The sequence below is a fragment of the Marmota monax genome, unplaced genomic scaffold (genome assembly GCF_021218885.2).
Source record: "Marmota monax isolate L192 unplaced genomic scaffold, Marmota_monax_Labrador192_F-V1.1 WCK01_AAM20220418_F8-fsc00237, whole genome shotgun sequence".
NCBI lineage: Eukaryota > Metazoa > Chordata > Mammalia > Rodentia > Sciuridae > Marmota > Marmota monax.
The window spans coordinates 443444-463759 of NW_026694627.1; the positions used below are offsets into that span (position 1 = coordinate 443444).

General features: G+C 56.0%; 1 protein-coding gene across 3 annotated transcripts; it reads left to right on the forward strand.

The window, feature by feature from the left end:
- Nucleotides 1-1918: 1918 nt before the first annotated feature.
- Nucleotides 1919-18974, forward strand: Rfc2 (replication factor C subunit 2). Of its 3 annotated transcripts, none has more exons than XM_046422756.2 (12): nt 1919-2123; nt 4344-4413; nt 6500-6541; nt 6776-6882; nt 9355-9456; nt 11532-11632; nt 15283-15440; nt 15532-15597; nt 15931-16011; nt 16438-16762; nt 17028-17141; nt 18644-18974. In XM_046422756.2, the coding sequence occupies exons 1-11, from the start codon at nt 2017-2019 to the stop codon at nt 17096-17098; spliced, it is 1230 nt and encodes a 409-aa protein (XP_046278712.1). In that variant the 5' UTR covers nt 1919-2016; the 3' UTR covers nt 17099-17141; nt 18644-18974. The 3 variants fall into 3 exon arrangements, with proteins under 3 accessions (XP_046278712.1, XP_046278711.1, XP_046278713.1); XM_046422755.2 differs by having other exon boundaries at nt 1921-2123; nt 16438-16668; XM_046422757.2 differs by lacking the exon at nt 16438-16762 and having other exon boundaries at nt 1931-2123.
- Nucleotides 18975-20316: the final 1342 nt, after the last annotated feature.

Consider the following 20316-nt stretch of genomic DNA (forward strand, 5'->3'; position numbering starts at 1 on the left):
CAGGTGAGCACTCCACCGCTGAGCCACAACCCCAGCCTCAAGCTTTATTCTCTAATCATAAAAAAGAGAAAACAGTTGGGGCTGGGGACATAGCACAGTTGGTAGAGCGCTTGCCTCACAGGCACAAGGCCTTGGGTTCAGTCCCCAGAAACAAGCTGAGAGTCCTGGATCTAGAGACCTGAATAATTACTGTCATTAAAAAAATGCTCCAGAATGTGAGTCATTTGAGGTGTCTGTCCAACTGGCAAAAAATGTGAACAGAATGAAGAAGCACATTGTTCCCCCACACCTGGGAGGACACAAAGGGAAGCTGTGCCAACCTCTTGCCAGGCTGTGCCTGCTGCATATAGAGGAGCAGACAGGGTCCAGGGTCTGTGGCCCGTCTTCCAGGAGCCACACAGCTTGGAAAGATGAAGCACCGATTTAGGCGTGAAAACGTATAACAGCAGCCATGTTCTCTCCAATACACTCTAGAATAAACGGACATTTCTTGGCAGGGGTAGAGGGAGAAAACTCAAAAAAAGGGGTAAAAATAGAAAAAGATCTGCAGTACAGATTCTGGAACCCATCATTATTTGAATGACTAATCAGCTGTCTGTGAGAGAAGGTCAGCTACCTCTATACATGAGAATTCTGAGGATGGGGATGTGATCTGTCCTCTCTGGTCAAAGCGACCCAGTTCCTCCCTGACCCAGTTCCTCCCTGTAGATCTAGTTTATGGAAACATAGTTCTCATTGATCACTAAGGACACTGAACATTCAGGGCTCTCCAGGCCTGTGCTAAGCACTGCGCGTCAACAGGTCCCATCCTTGCTTCAATTCAGAAACTAACATTCCCTCATTTTCACAGGTGTGAACCCAGGGTCGCAGGTATGCTGGGCAAGTGCTCTCCTACGGAGTCACTCCTAGGACAACTAGTACTAATTTTTATCAGGAAATTACGATGCAGCCAGGTGACTCGGGAGGTTGTGGCAGGAAGATCCCAAGTTCTAGCCAAGTTCGAGGCTAGTCTCAGCAAATTAGCAAGAGCCTCAGAAATTTGGAGACACTTTTTCAAAATAAAAGGACTGAAGATGTAGCTCAGTGGTAGGGTGTCCCAGGGTTCAATCTCCAGGGCCTCCCTCTCTGCAAAAAAAAAAAAAAAAAAAAGACAAAAATCACATACAACATGCTAAGTGCAATAAAACAGAATTTTACACCAAGAGCTTTGGCGCCGTGGTGGGGAATGAATGCTGGCTCCAACACTTACAGCCCAAATGACAATGGACAAATTAACTACTGCCAATCTGGATGCTGGTCTGCCAGCTGGGCATAACACGAGCACCCACCCAGCATCTACGGCACAGCAAGGGCGCAGTGACAGTCACTTTCATCATCGTTCATTATCGTTCCTGTGACATTTGAGCTACGGTAGAAATCAACCCCGAAGAACTGTGCATGCGAAGCGTCCGCTTCTCGGGAGTGACCGCCGAGCCCTCTGCGGAGCAGTCTCTCGCTGCGGACAGGCGGTGCGGGCTCCCACCTCGCGGCCGGGCGGGAACCGCGGAGAACCAGCGTCCGGCGCAAACGCAGCCGCGGCGCAGACGCCACCTCCGGGAGCTGCCCGCGGCCGCGCTCCAGCCTCCCGGCGCCGGACGCCCGCGCCCTCCCGTCCGCGTGCCGGGCGGCGGTCGGGCAGCGCCGCCCACAGGGCCTCGCAGGCGCTGGGAAGACGCTCTGGGCCCGCGGCGCGGCGTCTCGCGCCTAGTCACGCGGTTGTCAGTTCGCGGAGCGACCTGCCTTCCCTGAAGGCGGCGCGGGCGGAGCTTGGCATCCGGGGCTCAGCATCCGGGGCTCCCGGGCAGGCGCCGGGTCTCCCATCGCAACTACGGCCTCTAGCGGTCGGCGCGCCGGCGGGCCTGAGCCGTCTGCGCAGGCGCGGAGACAGTGGCGCCCGCATCCCCTGGGGAAGGGGGTGGGCGTGCGTGGTGACGTCAGGAGACGGGGTCTCGGGCGGCGCGAAGTGGAGGCGCGAGAATGGAGGCGCAGCCTGGCGGCAGTGGTGCAGCAGACCGCGGGGCCGAGGACTCTGCGCCTGGCCCCAGCAAGGCCTCTGGCGGCTCCGGCCACTACGAGCTGCCGTGGTGAGGGCCCAGGGCGTAGATAATGGGCTCATATGGACGTGAGGATGGGCGAAGAGCGGGCCGTGCCCCGGGGGAACACGATGGGGGACCCGGGCTGGTCCTGGGGACCCTTGGGGAGCCGGAGGGCCGGGGGCCGGCGAAGGGATTGTGGTTTGCAGAAGGCGAGGGACACGGGTCTCCGAGCCCACTCGGGGTCTGCAGTGGCCGGTCCTGCACAGCAGTGCTAAGGACAGTCAGGACTACCCGGGTGATCACCCACTTTTTTGTTTTCTTAGTCGCAGTTTTTTTGTTTTTGTTTTAATATTGGTTGCATGTTGACAACGAGGGTACTCTGATTGCGTATTAGGGTCGGTTAATGGTACTGTGAAAGTTAGCTTTACCCATCTTCTTTCTACCTGTTAATACGGCCACCAGAAAACTTTACACACATGGCCCACGTTCTGTTCCTCTTGCACAGCGCTGTCCAAGATGCCTGAGAGACTCGGGAAGGGCACATCCACTGCTGTCAAGGAGCTCACAGTTGACAGAGAGGCAAAGCGAATAGACAGACAAGGGCAGGCTGGGGGTGCAGCTCACCTTCACTGGCTGGGTCAGGCCCTGGGTTCAGTCCCAAGCACCGATAAATAAATAAACCAATAAACAGACCAGTAAATGCACTGTGTGTTTGATAAGACAGATGCTCCAAGGGAGAAATCAGTAGCTCTGGTGGTCAGGAAGGCCTCTGAGGAGGCTCTGACAGGTGAACAGGTTGTGTGCTGGAGGAGCTTCCAGCAGGGGCAGCCTGCAGAAAAGTGGACTTGCCCTTCAGGGAACAGGTCCAGGTCTGCTCCTGATGCACCCAGGACTAATTCTCTCCCTCCTCTGGGACTCCACAGCCCTTGGTTTATGTAACCAGACTGGCACTGTAGTGGGCTCTGCTAAGCTCTGTCTCCCTGTTGGTGGTGAAGTCTTGGGGGCAGGAACATGTCCTGCTCATCCCTGTGTCTTCTGCTTTCCTCTTGTTGAGCCCCTACCTAACTCCTTCACAGTGCTTGGCCCCTGGAAGAGGCGGAGTCTAGAGAATGAGTGGGTGGGAGCAGGTGCTCTCCAGCTGGCCTCTGAGAATAGCTGTCTCTGGAGCTGGAGTAGACCCTCCTTACCTGTACAGGGTGCAACGACAAAGTTTAGTAATGGGCAGGCTGGGGTGTAGCTTGGTGGTAGGGTGCTTGGGGAGCCCGCATAAGGGCCTGCACTTGATCACCAACACCTCATTAAAAAACAACAAACAAAAAATATACAATGGCAAAGGAGGGGTCCTGATGGTTAAATTGTTACAAATACACTGCCACACCTATGCTCAGAGCTGGGGCAAGGCATTTTCTTTCCTCACATGGTTTGCTTGTTTATTTCTTGTGGTTCCCAGGGGTCCTCTACCACAGAGCTCTAGCCCCAGCCCTTTCTTATTTTTATTTTGAGATAGGGTCTCACACAGTTGCTCAGGCTGGCCTTGAACTTGCCATCCTCCTGCATCAGCCTCCTGAGTCGCTGGGATTACAGATGTGGGCCATTCAGCCCTGGCATAGCTTCTTATTTAAAAGGCCAGTGGTGTGAATAGGCCACTTTCCTGTCCACTTCACAGGCTCATGGGATGACAGGGTGGCCTTGGTTTCCATCTAGCCGTCATGGCTGTGTGTATGGCACCTACCTGTGGAAACTGGCAGGTAAGGGATGAGAGAGTTCCAGGTGCGCTACATCTGTCAGACCTGACGATGTCGGGCTGCATGTGCAGACCGTGTCACCTTGCACTGTCACGTTGCTCCATGTAGTTGGTGCTGGCCCCTGTCCAGCTGTAGCGTGTTTCTCTGCCTTGATGGGCGTGGGCTGTGGTGGACGGACCATCTTCATGCACTTCACTTTTCAAACGAAACTTGGACACCTCACTAAATGAAACTTGTGTCCATTGGCTGTGGTTATTTCTTTGGTAGTGGTGATTGGCCCAGGGTGCTCTACCACTGAGCTACATCATCAGCCCGTTTTCATTTTTGAGACAGGTTCTTGCTCAGTTGTTAAGGTTCTTGCTAAATTGTTGAGGCAGGGATTGAATTTGTGATCCTCCTGCCTTAGCCTCCAGAGTTGCTGGGATTATAGGTATGTACCATGTTGCCTGTTCCTTTTAATGATTTCTTTTGGGTTGCATGAAGATAACCTTGTCGGTATTTTTATACATTTTCTTAAAAACAGGGTTGAAAAATACAGGCCAATAAAGCTGAATGAAATTGTTGGGAATGAAGACACTGTGAGCCGGCTAGAGGTGAGTGGCTTTTAAAAAATGCTGTCTTTTGATGTCCTTCTTTGACAAGCTCAAAACATTTAGAGGAAGACGGTCAACTCAGTGAGGGAAAAGTAGACCAGGAATCCAGAAGAATCAAGGGATAGAAGACATTCAATCTGAGGGACACTGGAAGCTCTGGTGGCAACCATCAGTGGTTTTAAAGGACTGGCTTTTCAGAAGTTTCAGACTTGATCTTATCCATCTCTAGCAGAAGAGCCAAACTTTTTCTGTAATGCCAGATAATATCTTCAGCATTGAGTCCCCAGCACCCTCGTAACAAAACAAAACGAAATAACAATGCTTTAAAAATGTGAAAACCAGGGCTGGGACTGGGGCTCAGTGGTAGAGCGCTTGCCTAGCAGGCGTGAGGCACTGGGTTTGATTCTCAGCACCACATACCAATAAATTAAAGTCCCTTGACAACTAAAAAAAATATTTTTAAAAAAAAGTGAAAACCATTCTTAGCCAGGAGACTTACAAAAACAGACTTCGTGGATTTGTCCACCTTCACCCCCAACTGGCTATCCTTTGCCAGCCCTCTGCCTGGAGGAGCTAGATGGCTAAGTGACAAGGCAGCCTCCTTCAGGACGACACAAGGAAGAACATGCAGAACCATTTGGCCGTAGAGCAGGCTTTGAATTCTCAGCCTTGGAGGTCTTTCTGTGCAATCTAGAAGCCCAGCTGCTTGAGAAATGACAGAGATCGTCTCTACAGTAAGCGGGGGCTTAACTATCAGGTTTATTTTGATTTATTAATTTTACAAATACTTGAAGCCAGGCACAGTGGTGAGTGCCTATAATCCAGCAGATCTGGAGGCTGAAGTTCAAGGCCAGCCTTAGCAACTTAGAAAGGCCCTAAGCAACCTAGCAAGACCCTATCTCGGAAAATTAAAAAAGGCTGGGGATGTGGCTCAGTGGTGGACTGCTTGCTCAGCATGCGTGAGGCCCTGGGTTCAAGCCGCAGTACTGCAGCTACAATAAAAAACGTTTGGGCTTCAGGCCGAGGGAGCTTAGTGGGGAGCACCTGCTTGGCATGTAGAGGCCCTGGATTCTGTTCCCCAACACTGAAAAAGAAGGTGAGGACAGGAAGGAGTCACCCCAAGGTTTCAGTTAGGTAAAATTGGGGTTTGAATGGGTTGGTGGCTGGGCTTTGCTATACTGCAGATTGAACCCAGAGCTTGTGCGTGGCAGGCAAGGGTTCTGCCACTGAGCTGTGTTCCCCAGCCTTTATTTTCCTTTGGTCTTAGTTTGAGACGAGACCTCCTTAAATTGCCCTGGTGGTCTCGAATTGGCCATCCTTCTGCCTCAGCTTTGGAGAAGCTGGGATTCCAGGTGTGAGCCAATGCGCTTGGCAAAGCTTTCAGTGGTTGTGTAGTTTAGAAAAATAATTGTACTTACAGCACGAAAAATGAGTTGGCCTGGGGCAGAAGGAGAAGCAGGAGACAGTGACCCTCCTCCAGGAGGGGACAGCGGGGGCCACAGCGGGAGAGGAGCTGGGGTACAGGAGGGAAGGCAGGCCGCAGAGCTGTGGTGACGGTGCCGTGAGGCCAAGGGCGAGTGTGGCCTCCAAGCCCATCCAGGTCCCATCCTGGATTGGCCTGGAGGGCTGGAGAGTCCGTGGGAGAAGAAGCACAGGCTGGGCTTCAAGTTTGTAGGGCTGATGAGTTCCGTTTTGAATGGGCTGAGGTGCAAGTCCCACGAGCCATCCTCCTGGAGAGGTGAGTCACGCGTGTTTCACCACATGGGTCTGTGTGCTGGGAGACTCGGCCCCTGGGCCTACGGGTTAAGTGTTTTTTTTTTTCTTTTTTCTTTTTAAATATCTTTATTTTTCTGTGGTGCTAAGGGTTGAGCCCAGTACCTCACAGGTGCAAGGCAGGCGCTCTACCACTGAGCCCCAGTCCCAGCCCTTTTTAGTTTTCATTTTGAGACATGGTCTTGCTAAGTTGCTGAGGCTGACCTCCAACTTGCAGTCCTCCTGCCTTAGTCTCCCAAGCTGATGGGATTACAGGCTTGTGCCACTGTGCCCAGCTTGGATTAGCCAATTCTAATCAGCCTCTTTCCCGCAGGTCTTTGCGAGAGAAGGGAATCTGCCCAATATCATCATTGCGGTGAGTGCCCTGCTCTGGTGCTGCCCACGGAGTGCCTCTGCACTCTGTCCTTCCTCCCCAGAAAGGCCCTGGGCCATTTCGGTCCTGTTATGGGGAGGCCTGTGGGTCGCTTGCTGTACTGTGCGGTTGTGTGCCGAGGGTGGGGCAGGGTGGGAGTTGGGGGTGGCAGTGGCCCAGGAGCACCCTGGGGGCGTTCTGGTGGCCTGAAGCTCTGACACGAGCCCTCATTCCCAGGGTCCCCCGGGAACTGGCAAAACTACCAGCATCCTGTGTCTGGCCCGCGCTCTGCTGGGCCCTGCGCTGAAGGACGCTGTCCTGGAACTCAACGCCTCCAATGACAGGTGGGCCTGGGCTGGGTGTGGGGTGGGGATGGCGGTGGGGTCCGCCTTCGCAGTTCCGGCTGCGCCTCAGCTCGCTGCCCAGCCCTGTGCTTCTGGTGCCCACCTGTCCAAGTGCCGACTGAGAGTCTTGCTGTTTTCCTTTGTGTTTTGGTGGGAAGTTTTGAAAAATCATTTTAAATTGTGGTGAAGTAGACATAACGCGAAAATGGCCACCATCACCCCATGCTCGGCGTGCACCAGGCAGGGCCAAGCATGTCCCCAGGATTGCACTCCCTGCAGGTGGCGGCTGGCAGAGCTGGAGCCCTGTGCCAGAACCAGCCTGCTCCCCGCCAAGCCCCGCTGCCTGGCTGCCTGCTAGAGCCCACAGGTCTGAGGAGTGGAGGAGCCGCGCCACCGTCCCTGGTCCCTGCTTGGTCAGGCCATGTGGCCGGAGCACCAGTGAGCTTGCCGCCCTCCTCTTGGCTGGGGAATGCCTGCCCCGCGTGTGTCCTTCCAAGTTGTGTTTATTGTCTCTGAAAAGGACAAGAGCTGCCTCTGTCCTTTGGCAATGGCAAGTGGCGGCTCTGTGACCCTGGGGGACAAGCATCTCTTCAAGTCCCTACCTTTGATTCTATGGGGAAAGGGTTGACACCCAGAGTGGACCTGCCTCGTCCTGTGGCTTGTTCGGTTTTGGTGGTTGAGCGGCCGCCTTGCTCTACCAGGTGGCTGTTCACACCCCCGCCAGCTGTGCACAGGGTCCCCATGTCCCCACGTCCTCACCAACACTGGGTATATCTGTTTAGGGTTTGCTCCGTCCTCTCAATGGTGGGCATCTGTTCCCTTCCTGTCACCTGTAGGGACACACCCGCTGCCAGCTCTCAGTCATCACACACCATACCACACAAGTGCTGGGCGGGAGCATCATAAAGACAGGGAACACTGGCGTAGTCAGCTTTCGTGCTACTGTGACCAAAGATGCCACAAGAATCGTAGGAGAGGGAAAGTCCACCTGGGGCTCTCGAGCCATAGACGGCTGACTCCATCACTCTGGGCCCAGGTGGGGCGGAGCATCATGGTGGGCGGGCCCAGGGGAAGAGAGCAGCTCTGGACATGGCTGCCAGGAAGCAGAGAGAGCTCCACCCACCAGGTACAAAATGAGTCCCAAAGGCACATCCGGCCCCCAGTGAGCCACCTCCTCCAGCCATTCCCCAGCTGCCCACAGTCACCACCCAGCAGATCAGGTCACAGCTCTCTCATCCCCTCCCTCCACCTCTGATCCCTCTAGTGCTGTGTCACTGTTAGCTCCTGGGGGACACCTTGGGTCTAGCCCACAGCCAGCACACTGGTCAGCAGACTGTGAGTGCTGATTCATGGGCGTCCTGAGGACAGAGGAGGACTATCGTATGGGTGAGCAAGATGCGGTGTCCAGGGGGTGGTGTGACCAGGTCCTTCCTGTCCTGTGTCCACAGAGATGGAAAGAGATTTGTTTTTTCTCTTTAGAAATACATTGTTTGGGGCTGGGGACGTTGTTCATGGCTGGGGACAGAGCACTGTTGGTCGAGCGCCTGCCTTGTGTGCACAGGGCCCTGGGTTCAGTCCCCAGCACCACACAAAAAGGAAAAAAGAAACATGCTGTCCAGCCTTGATTGAGTTACTGGAGTCACGGCCTGAGGTGGGGCCACCCGTCAGTGTCACACCAGTGGCATCCCTGGTGCTGCAGCCAGGGTCTGGGCAGCCTTTGGTGATTATCTGACCGTTATGAAAACTGCTCATTTTTCCCTTTGCTGAGGTGAACAAGGCCTCAGTGTGCTGTTCTGGTGGCCAGGGCCTTGCTCACCCGGCACACCCCACCCATGAGCCCGGGCCCGGGCAGTGGCCATGGAAATTCTCAGCCATGGTCCACGAAACCTCCCGGACCGCGAAGATGGCAGTCTAGGGCTGGGTGTGGCTCGGTGGCCTAGGTGGCCTGGTGTGTTTGAACCCTGATTCCGTTCTAGCACCACAGTACAGGCTGGCCCAGCCCCTCCCGCACCGGGAGCAGGCCCTGCGGGGCGAGCACCGCCGGCGTCCTTCCCCGCAGTGTCCTCGGCCACCCTGGCCTCCTTCAGCACAGTTGGGAATAAGCGATGGAGCAGTCCCTGGCATGACGGGTGGCCAGCTGCTGCGCCAGGGCACAGGAGGAGTGAGCACTGAGACCCAAAGGGACCCTCGGCTGTGAAGGGCCCCGGGGTCCCGGTGGTGGTTCAGGATAAAATGAGTTTTATTCTGTCCAAAAGTCAGGACATGGTGGTTTTGGTCCTTGGAAGCCCTGCAGGGGAGAAGAGAAGCCCTGAAATATCAGTCCTCCTGAATCGTGAGAATTAACCCAAAAAGAAATTAAAAAACTAAAATTGAGTCCTGTAGTCCCTGGTGGTTGAGAAGGTTTCAGAGTCCCTGTGAAGGGGACTGAATTTGCCTCAAAAGGTGACTTACAATTCTGGTTTATTGTTCCAGGGGCATCGACGTTGTGAGGAATAAAATCAAGATGTTTGCTCAACAGAAGGTCACCCTTCCCAAAGGCCGGCACAAGATCATCATCCTGGACGAGGCAGACAGGTGTGCACCTGGCCGAGGCTCCTGCTGGGCTTTGTTAGAACAGGAGAAGAATCACCTTTGTGGGGACTGGGGACATACTGCAGTTGGTAGAGCGCCTGCCTCACATGCACGAGGCTCTGGGTTCAACCCCCAGCAGCACACACACAAGAAAGAACCACCTTTGAGGTGGGTTTGCTTACCACATCTCAGACAGCAGTTGGCCAGGGGCCTCAGACCTTGGCTTTGTAGCTAACTTAAAGCCATTGGTCTAAAAGCCGGGCATGGTGACAAACACCTGTGATCCCAACAGCTCAGGAGGCTGAGGCAGGACGATCTTGAGTTCAAAGCCAGACTCAGCAAAAAGCCAGGTGCTAAGCAACTCAGTGAGACCCTGTCTCTAAATAAAATACAAAACAGGGCTGGGGATGTGGCTTAGTGGTGGAGTACCCCTGAGTTCAATCCCTGGTACCTCCACCCCCCAAAAAATGTCATCATCACCATGCATTATTTCTTTTTCTGCACTTTTATTTTCACTAGTCGAATATCTCTCATTTGTGGGTCCTACATCTTCCTTTTAACGTTATAAGCCATGATCCACACCCTTAGAATCTTTTTTGTTTGTTTGTTTTTAGTACCAGGGATTGAACTCAGTGGCTCTTGACCACTGAGCCACATCCTCAGCTCTGCTTGTGTTTTATTTAAGACAAGGTCTCACTGAGTGGGTTTAGGGCCTCGCCATTGCAGAGACTGGCTTTGAATTTGTGATCCTTCTGCCTCAGCCTCCCAAGCCACTGGGATGACAGGCGTGTGCCACCGGGTCTTGCCCATCATTATAATCTCATTATGGATGTGTTTTGTTGTCGTTCTGTTTTGTTCTTTTTTTTTTTAATTTTTTTTTTAGTTGTAGTTGGACACAATACCTTTATTTTATTTATTTACTTTTACGTGGTGCTGAGGATTGAACCCAGAGCCTCACATGGGCTAGGTGAGTGCTCTACTACTGAGCCACAACCCCAGCCCTTGTTTGTTCTTGTTTTTGAGACAAGGTCTTTCTGTGTTGTCCAGGCTGGCCTCATTTCCTGGGCTCGGTGATCCTCCTGCCTCAGCCTCCTGAGTAGCTGGTACTGTGTATGTGCACCACTGTGCCAGCTGCCAGTTGCAAACAGATTTTTTATTTTTTTTATTTAACTTTTAAATTTGTTTTTAATATTTTTAGTTGTAGCTGGACACAATATTTATTTATTTACTGTCATGCTGAGAGTTGAACCCAGTGCCTCACATATGCTAAGGCAAGCGCTCTACCACAGAGCCACAATCTCAGCCCTATTTTTTATTTTTTGCGGTACTGGGGCTGAACCCAGGGCCTCATACATGCTACTGCTGAGCTACACCGCCAGCCCTTTGCATTTTATTTTGAGACAGAGTCTCACTAAGCTGCCCACGCTAGCCTTGAACTTATGATCCTCCTGCCTCAGCTTCCTGAATAGCTAGGATTTCAGGCATGAGCCACCACGTCCAGCCATGGTTTTGAATCGTCATGTCATATTCTATGGTGTGGATAGATGCTAACCATTTCACTGTCTAGAGTACTAATGACAGATAACACCTATTAACACTTGGGTGTTAATTTACATTACGCTGGGCCTTGCTAATCACTGCACACAGCAGTATCTCATTTAATTGACAACCTCTGAAGTAGGCAGCCTCATTATCTCCGACCTGTAAGTGGTAACACTGAGGCTGGGAAGATCTGCCTGAGTCCCAGGTCCAGCAAGTGATGGACGCAGGGCCTCTGCACTGAGGCCTGTGTGTAGCCTGCCCTCCTGAGGCCCAGACAGATCCTGGGCAGGCATGGCGGCAGCAGCCCTGGAGACAGTGGCCTCATGCGTTCACCAGGGCACTATTTCTGGTGCTGCAGGCGCCGGGTGCCATCTGACCCGGAGAGTGGCTCGTGGGCTTTCCCACTGGGGGGGTGGCCTGGTGCTGGAGACCCCTGCCCAGGGCCGGGGTGTGTGGTGCGTGCTGAACTGTTGTGGGGAGCCTGTGGCCTGGGCCCGAGCCCAGGTGTGACTTCCTCCTCGTGTGTCCCCTCCCAGCATGACGGATGGAGCCCAGCAGGCCTTGAGGAGGACCATGGAGATCTACTCCAAGACCACGCGCTTCGCTCTGGCCTGTAACGCCTCCGACAAGATCATCGGTGAGCTGAGCCTGCGTGGCCGGGCCTGCGGCTGGTTCCCTGGGCAGACTCAGGCCCTGGTGTGGGGCGAGCTCTGCCCCGCAGGCTGCACCCCTGCTCTGGCCGGGCTTCAAGCAGCAGAGAGGCCTTCTTGCCCGCCAGGCCCAGCCGCCGTGGGATCTTCACAGCCAGCTCCCCTGGATGTCCTCAGAACTGAGAAGTGACGCGTCCATCACGTACGCGTGACATTTTGAAATGCAGTCAGGCCTTAGGTGGAGCTTACGTGACTCTTTGTGGCGACGCTGTCAGCTTCACTTCCTGTTCTGTGGCCGAGCTGGGGACTGAACGCGGGTCCTCACAGGCCAAGCAGCGCTCTCTGGCCGAGCCACACCCGGCCTTCAGCTTCACTTGATTTATGTATTTTTTGTGGAGCTGGAGATTAAACCTGAGGACTCCAGCATTGGAGGCGAGCACTCTGTCGCGGAGCTGCGCCTCTAGCTCCTTAGCTTCTCTTTGTAGAGGAGAAAGCAGGCTCAGAGGGGCTGAGTAGTTTGCCCAGTCACACAGCACAGAGGAGAGCTGGGGTTGAGCCCCTGCTCCGTCTGCTGTCCTCTCCCGCTTCTGCGTGTGTGCGAGGTATGGGATCAAACCCAGGGTCCCGCGTGTGCTGGACAAGCACTGGGCCACATCCCCTGCCCTTTTTATTTTGAGACAGGGTCTCACTAAGTTGCTTAGGGCCTCCCTACATTGCTGAGGCTGGCCTTGAACTTGAGATCCTCCCGCCTCAGCCTCTCAGCTGCTGGATCGCAGGCGTGTGGCACTGCGCCCAACTTTGCCCTGGATTCTTAACACTCGATCCTGTCTCTGACCTCAGCGTCCGCCTGCCCCCTTGCTCAGGGCCTTTCAGTTGCCGCAGCTCCAGTGGGTGACCTCAGCGTCTGCCCTGCCCCCTCGCTCCTGGGCCTTTTGCAGTTGGGGGGGGGGCGGGGGGGGGGTGTTCACTTCCTCCCCTTTATGCTGCAGGCTTCACGCTCAGCCGGTGTCCTCAGGGCTCTCTTGTCCCGTACCTGTCTCACTTCTGCCCTGCTGATCCCCAGCCATGGGAACTCACCTGGCACTCCCTTCTCCACCCAGGCCGTGCGTGCAGCTGCGTCCAAGCCTGCCGGCAGTGCCTGGGATTGGGGCTCAGCCCAGGATCAGGGCTCCCAGCCCCGGCGCCCAGTGCTGCTGGGATGCTCTGTTCTCCCACCTCCCATGGGGCTCAGAGATGCGGGAGCAGGTCTGAGTGTGGAGGTGTCTCCCTGACGTTGTGGGGACCGGCCTCTGGGGGCAGGACCACCCCTCCGTGCAGCTGCAGCGGCCTGTGCTGCCGAGCTCGCTGGGCGCTGGGCAGCTGCATTGGTGGTTGGGAAAGGCTCTGGCCTCCCCTTCCCGGAGACTGATCTCCGATACATTCGCATTCAGACTGTTTGATCATTGTTTCTTTCTTTTTTTTTTTTTGGCGGTGCTGGGGATGGAGCCCAGGGCCTGAGCCTCTAGGCACTCCTTGTGCGACTGGGCTGCAGCCCCTGCCCCCGTGACTTTTCATTTTCAAGAGGGGTATACAGACATTTGGGTTTTTGCCTCAGAGGAAATGGTCCATGGTCCGGCTGCTGCAGAGCTTGGGGGGCTGGGGGCGGCACCAGGGATTGGATTCAGGGGGTCTCAACCACTGAGCCACATCCCCAGCCCTATTTTGTATTTTATTTAGAGTCAGGGTCTCACTGAGTTGCTTAGCACCTTGCTGTTGCTGAGGCTGGCTTTGCACTCACGATCCTCCTGTCTCAGCCTCCCAACCCGTGGTGCTTTCTTTAAGGAAGGCCATGCCTGCTTGATTCCTCGTCTTTTTTAAATTTCTGCGAATTAAGGTTATGGTACATCTTAAAAGAAAAATCCCACAGAGGGAAGACCCAGTTAAAAGAGGCTTATTTCTTTTTCTTTATTTTATTTACTTATTTTTATGTGGTGCTGAGGATTGAACCCAGCGTCTCACAAGTGCTAGGCGAGCGCTCTACAGCTCAGCCCCAGCCCCAGCCCCAAAGAGGCTCATCTTAAGAGAGAGAAAGAGCTCTATCAAAGGAAACTTCTAGAGTAGCTTGAATATTAATTGCTTTTTTTTTTTTTTACATGTTTGGTGGTGGTGGTGGGGATCAAACCCAAGGGCATTCTACCCCTGAGCCACGCCCCAGCCCTTCTCATTTTATTTTAAGATGGGTTTGCTAAGTTGCCAAGGCTGGCCTCAAGCGAGCCTCCTGCTTCAGCCTCCTTGTCTCAGGGGTCACAGGCGCACATCACCACACCTGGCCTTAGGCTTTCTCGAAGGTCTCACCCCATCTGCAGCTGGTCGCATTTTATGTACAGACCCCATGGTGGAGGCCACCTGCCTGCTGTGGATGGACGTGGTAGAGCGGAGCTGCCCCAGCACTTCTGCCCCCACAGGCCACTCCCCAGCCGGACGAGCCAAGTCCCCCCATGTTCTCCTTCCAGTGCTCACGTCCCCTCTGTCCTGGTGCAAGTCAAATCTGAGGGTCTCCCGGTGCAGTGGCCTCCCCAACCCCTGTTGCCCCCAGCCCAGGCCGGGGCTCCCTCCTTCCTTTCGACCTGGTGTTGTGGCCCAGGCTTCTACCCCGGTGGCTGCCAGGGTGGCCCTGGAGCTGCTGGGACCCTCTGCCCCGCTCACCTTCCCATTGCTGCTCAGCGGTGGCCTGGCACGAGGTGTGTCTGCCCCAGCCTTGGCCCCTCCCCAGCTCCTGTCCCCTGCCCTGGGCTGTGCGGGTCCCTCGTCCAGCCTGGGGCCCTTAGCCTGGGGCACAGCTCTGCTGAAGCACCGTCTCCAGGCTGTTCCAGCCTCCGCGGCTCCAGAGCCCGCGCTGAGGGAGGCCATGGGCGCATCCTGCACCCACAGAGCAGCAGGGTGCGTGACCTGGGGTGTGAGGACCTTGAGGGGCGCTTCAGACTGGAGATCGGGTTGGCCAGTGTTACGCCACGTGTGGGAGCCGGTGTGGGAGTGCTGTGTGAGGTGGTTGTGACTTGATGGGACAGACTGGGAAAGGGGACATCGTCAGTGGGAAGAGCCCTCAGGGAGGGAGGTGGGGCGAAGAGCGAGGGGCCAGCGGGAGGTCAGGTGCAGGGTGAGAGGCAGAGAGTTGGCCTTGGGGACTGGTGAAGCTTGTCCTTGGCAGAAGCGCAGGGGTCGGGGGACCTTGCTGGTGTGGACAGGTGGGTGGCCCCGTGTCAGCCTAACACGCAGGACAGGCAGAGCTGCAGGGGGCAGCGCTCATCTCCCGCCCTCGGCCCTGCCACGCAGAGGCTGCGTGGTGTCCGCTGCCACCCCCGCCTGGCCGAGCTGCAGGCCACCTGGGGGCCTGACTCTGGAGGCTGCTGGGTGGCTGGCACTGGCCTGTGGGGCTTGTGGCATGTGGACTGTCTCGGAGGCCGGCTGCCCCTGTGGGAGGCTGAGCTGGACACGGTTGTGCTGCTCAGTGGACACTGGCGGCTCTGCCTGGCCTCCCTGTTGCTCCTGCACACCCACCAGCCGGCAGCAGGGAAGGCGCAGCTGTCCTTGTGACCGCAGTCCTCAGGTGGTGCTGGCCTTTGCCGGGCCTCACCCTCCCCTCCCTGTCTCCGCCCAGAGCCCATCCAGTCGCGCTGTGCGGTGCTCCGCTACACCAAGCTCACGGATGCCCAGGTGCTGGCCAGGCTCATGAGTGTCCTGGAGAAGGAGGAGGTGCGGTACACGGACGACGGCCTGGAGGCCATCATCTTCACTGCCCAGGGGGACATGCGGCAGGTGTGTGGGCGCCGGGCTGGAGGGCGGGCGCCGCCTCAGACTGCAGGAGGGGAGGCGGGAGGTCACCGTGCCACACTTCTGTCCCCCACAGGCTCTGAACAACCTGCAGTCCACCTTCTCGGGGTTTGGCTTCATCAATAGTGAGAACGTGTTTAAGGTACGGGACCCCGGCAGTCCTCACCCGCGCTCAGGAAGGGACAGATGCCTGGCCTGGGACGCGGGGCTGGCCTCGGCCTCTGCTGAGGAGGACCCCGGGGCACATGCACGCCTTGCTCTCCTGTGACCTCCTTGTCACTAAGTCCTCCCCGTCCTGGGAGGCAGGAGGAGCTGGACGTGTCCCATGGATGGGAATCTATGAGCCCTGGGTCAGGGAAGCTGCTCTGTTTGGGGACTTCTTTGGTGGCGACAGGGATGTTCCCAGAGCTCCTTCTGTTGCTGGAGACTTTGGTGTAAACAGCGAGGGCCTCCTGACGCCTCTCTGGTTTGGCAGGTCTGCGACGAGCCGCATCCGCTGCTGGTGAAGGAGATGATCCAGCACTGCGTGCACGGCGACATCGACGAGGCCTACAAGGTGCGCCCACCCCAAGGCTTGGCTTCTCCTGGGCCCCAGGCTGGAGTGCTCTGTAGACCAGGGCCCCATGGTCCCTCGGGGCCAGTCCTTCGCCCACACTGCACTGGCTGGTCAGCCTGGGGTTGAAAGTGTGTCTTTCGGCTTTAATGACATCCTCCCGTGGGGAAATCTGTCACCCAGAGTCACCAGCCCAGCACCTTCCCCAGGGATACCATCTTCCCCAGGGACAGGGGGACCTGTGTCCCTCATCCTCCTGGGGAGCATGAAGATGGGCACTGTGGGGCTGAGCCATCCCCGTCAGCCAGGAGGGGCCTTATCTATCAGGGCCTGGTCCCGTGGGCAGAGTCTGTGGGCACACTTGGGGTCCGGGTGACCTGTAGCTGCCCGCCGGGCCATGGTGGGACTCAGGCACTGGTCTGGCCACAGGATTCCCTTTCTAGGCCCAGCACACGCAGTGGAGCGTGCCTCGGCTTGGGCAGCTTGGTGGGAAGGTGGAGCACCAATCGGGGGCTGAGGTGCGCGCCCTGGCTGGGCCTGAGGAGCCTCCGGATCTGTGGACGCAGAGCAGCCCACCTCGGGTTTGCCCCAAGACATAAAGGCAGCGGCTGTCTCCAGGCCCTGGTTTGCGTGCAGGAGGCAGGAGGCTGGGACTCCCAGGTTGCTGCCCGGCAGGCTTGGTTCTGCCCTAGGTTCACCCATCAGCAGGAGCTGGTACAGTGTCGCAGGCTCCCGGCAGCCATGACGTGGCCAGGTGGTGGACCTGGTGGTGGACTGTCTTGCAGTACCTTCTTGGCGGCAGGGAACTGAGTTAAAGTGGCTCCTGGGATCAGGGTGTGGTCAGCCTGAGGCCCGTGAGGCCCCCAGCATCCCCGTGGGGACAGGTGGTTCTCGGAACCTTGTGGGCTGTCTGGCCCGTGGCCTGCCCCAGCCCTGTGCTGGCCTGACTGGCGTGGGTTTGCCCGGCTCCCAGGTACCTGGCCGTGGACAGGGCTCTGACCTTGCTGTGTTCCGTCTAGATCCTGGCCCACCTGTGGCATCTGGGCTATTCGCCAGAGGATGTCATCGGCAACATCTTTCGAGTGTGTAAAACTTTCCAAATGGCCGAGTACTTGAAGCTGGAGTTTATCAAGGTTGGTCAGAGGGCAGAAATGCCTCAAAGATACGCGCAGCGTTCAAGTTTCTTTGTTGTTTCAGGACTGATGTCGCAGAGATGTCTGTTGTGTCCCCTGACACGGTGGGAGAGAGGGTGGCTGGCTATCTAGGGGTGGGGCAGTCATCTCGTTGGTTTTGCAGTCAGCGACCTGGGCACCCTCAGGTGGCTCTCTGCATCCCAGGTCTCACTGAGTGAGTGGCAGTGGGAGGGTTGACCCGTTGAGTGCAGTGCTTGGGACACTCCCCAGGCCTTGCGCGTGCTAGGCAAGGCCCTGCCGCTGAGCTGTCCCTGGCCCTTTGTGTCTTAAGGTTGGGTGGATGGAGATGTCTTTCATGTAGAGGACGGTTCAGTCCTTTAGATATTATGGTGACGGACAGGCACGTAAACACGACTGCCATTCCCGTCAGAAAAATCCATATGCCCCTCTGAAGTCACTTCCTTCTACACAGCCTAGAAACCCCCATGTCTTCTGTTTTGGAGACAGAAACTTCCAGAATGTCATGCAAATGGGATCTTGCAGAGCCTTCTCACAAGTCTGGCTTCTGCACTCAGCGTCGCCTGTGGGTTCACTGAGCTGAGGCCCAAGGGCAGCCCAACCCTCTCTGTTCTGAGTGTGTTCTGCCCCTTGAGTGTGCCCCCGCTGTCCGTCACCAGGCGAGGGACACTTGGGTTGCTGTGGACAAAGCCACCTGGAGGGTTTGCAGAGTGGATGCCATGTTGTCGTGTCTCTTGGATAGACCCCGGGTGCAGCTACGTGTCCAGTGGGACACAGGTCAGAGACCACCAGGCTGGGGCTGCAGCTCATGGGCACGGGGAGGTGTCATCCTCCTGCCAGTGGGGCCGCCTGTGGGTGGGCTGTGGAACCTCACCAGGCTCAGGTACACGTTGTCCAGCACACTCGCAGGTGCTTAGTGGCCATCTGTGGTCTCTGACAAAGCATCGTGCACATCTACCCATTTTTGAGTTTTTTTGTAAATAACTTTATTCTTATGTGGTGCTGAGGTTGGAACCTGTGCCCCCACGTGCCAGGCAAGCGCTCTGCCACTGAGCCGGCTCAGCACGTTGCTGGGTTGGAGGGTTCTTTGCACGTCCTGGGTGAGAGTCCTCCCTCAGAGAGTCACATAGAGAACTTATGAATCTCCTAGCTTGGCTTTTCTTTTTCTTTTCTCCTTTTTTAAAATTTTCTTAACTGGGGCTGATGTGGCTCAGCGGTAGAGCGCTCGCCTAGCATGTGCAAGGTGCTGGATTTGATCCTCAGTACCCCCTAAAAATAAATAAAGTATCATGTAAAAAAAAATGTTTTTCTTAACAGTATTTTTCAAAGAAATATTTTTCATCCTTTTGGAAGTAAATTGAGCTTGAGTTGCACATGACCCACGACACCCTTGCCTCCCTCCCGGCTGGAGCAGGCTGTGAGCTCAGGCTAACAGCAAACCCTCCCTGTCTGTTAACCTGACTGGAATTGGGCTTGTTTTTCAGGAAATTGGATACACGCACATGAAAGTCACCGAAGGCGTGAACTCCCTCCTGCAGATGGCGGGGCTCCTGGCCAGGCTGTGTCAGAAGACAATAGCCCCTGTGGCCAGTTAGTGCATCCAGGCTGCAGTTTGAAGAGGCCTTGCCCTTGCAACGCTGGGGTCTCCACCTTCCGACGGGGAGATGCCCCACGATGGCGCTGGGCCTCCGACTGAGCTCACCTGCTCCCATGTTCCCTGACCACTTCTGCAGGAGCGCCAGGCCCCGGATGTGTGGGCAGCGGGAGGGCCCTGACCCCTGTCCCGCTGGCCGGTGCTAATAAAGCCTTCCTGTATCTGCTGCGTTTGACTCCCGGGGCCTCCCGGAAAACCAGCCCCCTCTGTGTGCCCCGGCACCCCCCAGGTGGAAAGGCCACTTAGGTCACGGGCTGGACCAGCTAATCTCCGTTTTCTAGAAGCTGGAAGGGCCCAGGTCAGTGGGTGAGGGCGGGTTTGCTGTGGTTTCCTGCAAAATTAAGACTTCTCGGAACAGCGGGGGTGCACTCTCCAGACAAGGGGTGGGCTGGGGGGCCTCTTGCCCCCACTGCAAAGCCTGATTCCACCAAAGCTCCGCTAAGTGGGTGAGGGATGATGAGATGGAGAGGGGAGGGGAGAGGAGGAGAGGGGAGGGGAGGGGAGAGGGCTTGGAGGGCTGGGTCATCCAGCGGAAGGCCTAGACCAGAGAGCTCGCCCTGTGGCCTTTCCTGTGTGGTGATGTGTGCTCTCCTGTGGGCTTCAGGATACTGTAGGCTGCCACTGTGTCTGAACAGGCACTGTTTTCCTTTGTGTGTGTATGGTCGCATGCAGTGCTATGGTTGAACCCAGGGCCTTCCATGTGCTTAATTATGGAAATTTTCAGTTGTATATAGAAGTAAAGAGAGCTGGGCACAGGGCTGCACACCGCGGTGTGATCCCAGCAACTTAGGAGGCTGAGGCAAGAGGCTCGTGAGTTCAAAGCCAGTCCCAGCAGCTCAGCAAGGTGCAAAACAACTCAGCAAGACCCTGTCTGCAGAAATAAAAAGGGCTGGGGATGTGGCTCCCTGGTATCAAAAAAGAATAAAAGAGACTGCCTTGTGACTCTTGCCATGTTCATGCTCATTGTCCTGCCCGAGCACTGCTGTTGACACATGCCAGGCTCCTTGTGTCCCCTGCCCTCTCCCCGGTGATTTTGGAGCAAATCCCAGGCATTGTTTGTGCGTTGGTTTGGATGGTCCTGGGATTGAACCTGGAGGTGCTCGACCTCTGAGCTACAGCCAAGCCCTTTGTATTTGAGAAAGGGTTTCACTAAGATGCCCAGGCTGGCCTCCAGCTTGGGATCCTCCTGCCTCAGCCTCCCTCTCATTTCTTCTGAGTCAGATGCAACTTTCATTCAGGTTTTTCCCAGAGAGAGAAGCAGGCGTCGGAGAACTGCTGCTCCTGAGCCGCAGAGGTTTATTGGGGGGATTCAGTGGAGGGGACACACTTTGTTCCACAGGTGGCATTTGTGGCCTGTGAGAAGATCCCTTTTTAGCTCTTCAGCTCAGCCAAGGAGCAGAGGGCTCCGGAGGGTTCCAGGGCGTCCATTCTGACCACCAGGCTCCCAGCTCCCATGCAAGCCCTCCCTTTTTTGTTTAAATGAGACAGTTGCAGAGGCTGGCC

Coding starts and splice junctions, on each gene's coding strand:
- Rfc2 (XM_046422755.2), top strand. CDS start 2,017: ATGGAGGCGCAGCCTGGCGGCAGTGGTGCAGCAGACCGCGGGGCCGAG. Junction 9,457..11,531: donor ATCCTGGACGAGGCAGACAG/GTGTGCACCTGG, acceptor GTCCCCTCCCAG/CATGACGGATGGAGCCCAGC. Junction 11,633..15,282: donor CGCCTCCGACAAGATCATCG/GTGAGCTGAGCC, acceptor GTCTCCGCCCAG/AGCCCATCCAGTCGCGCTGT.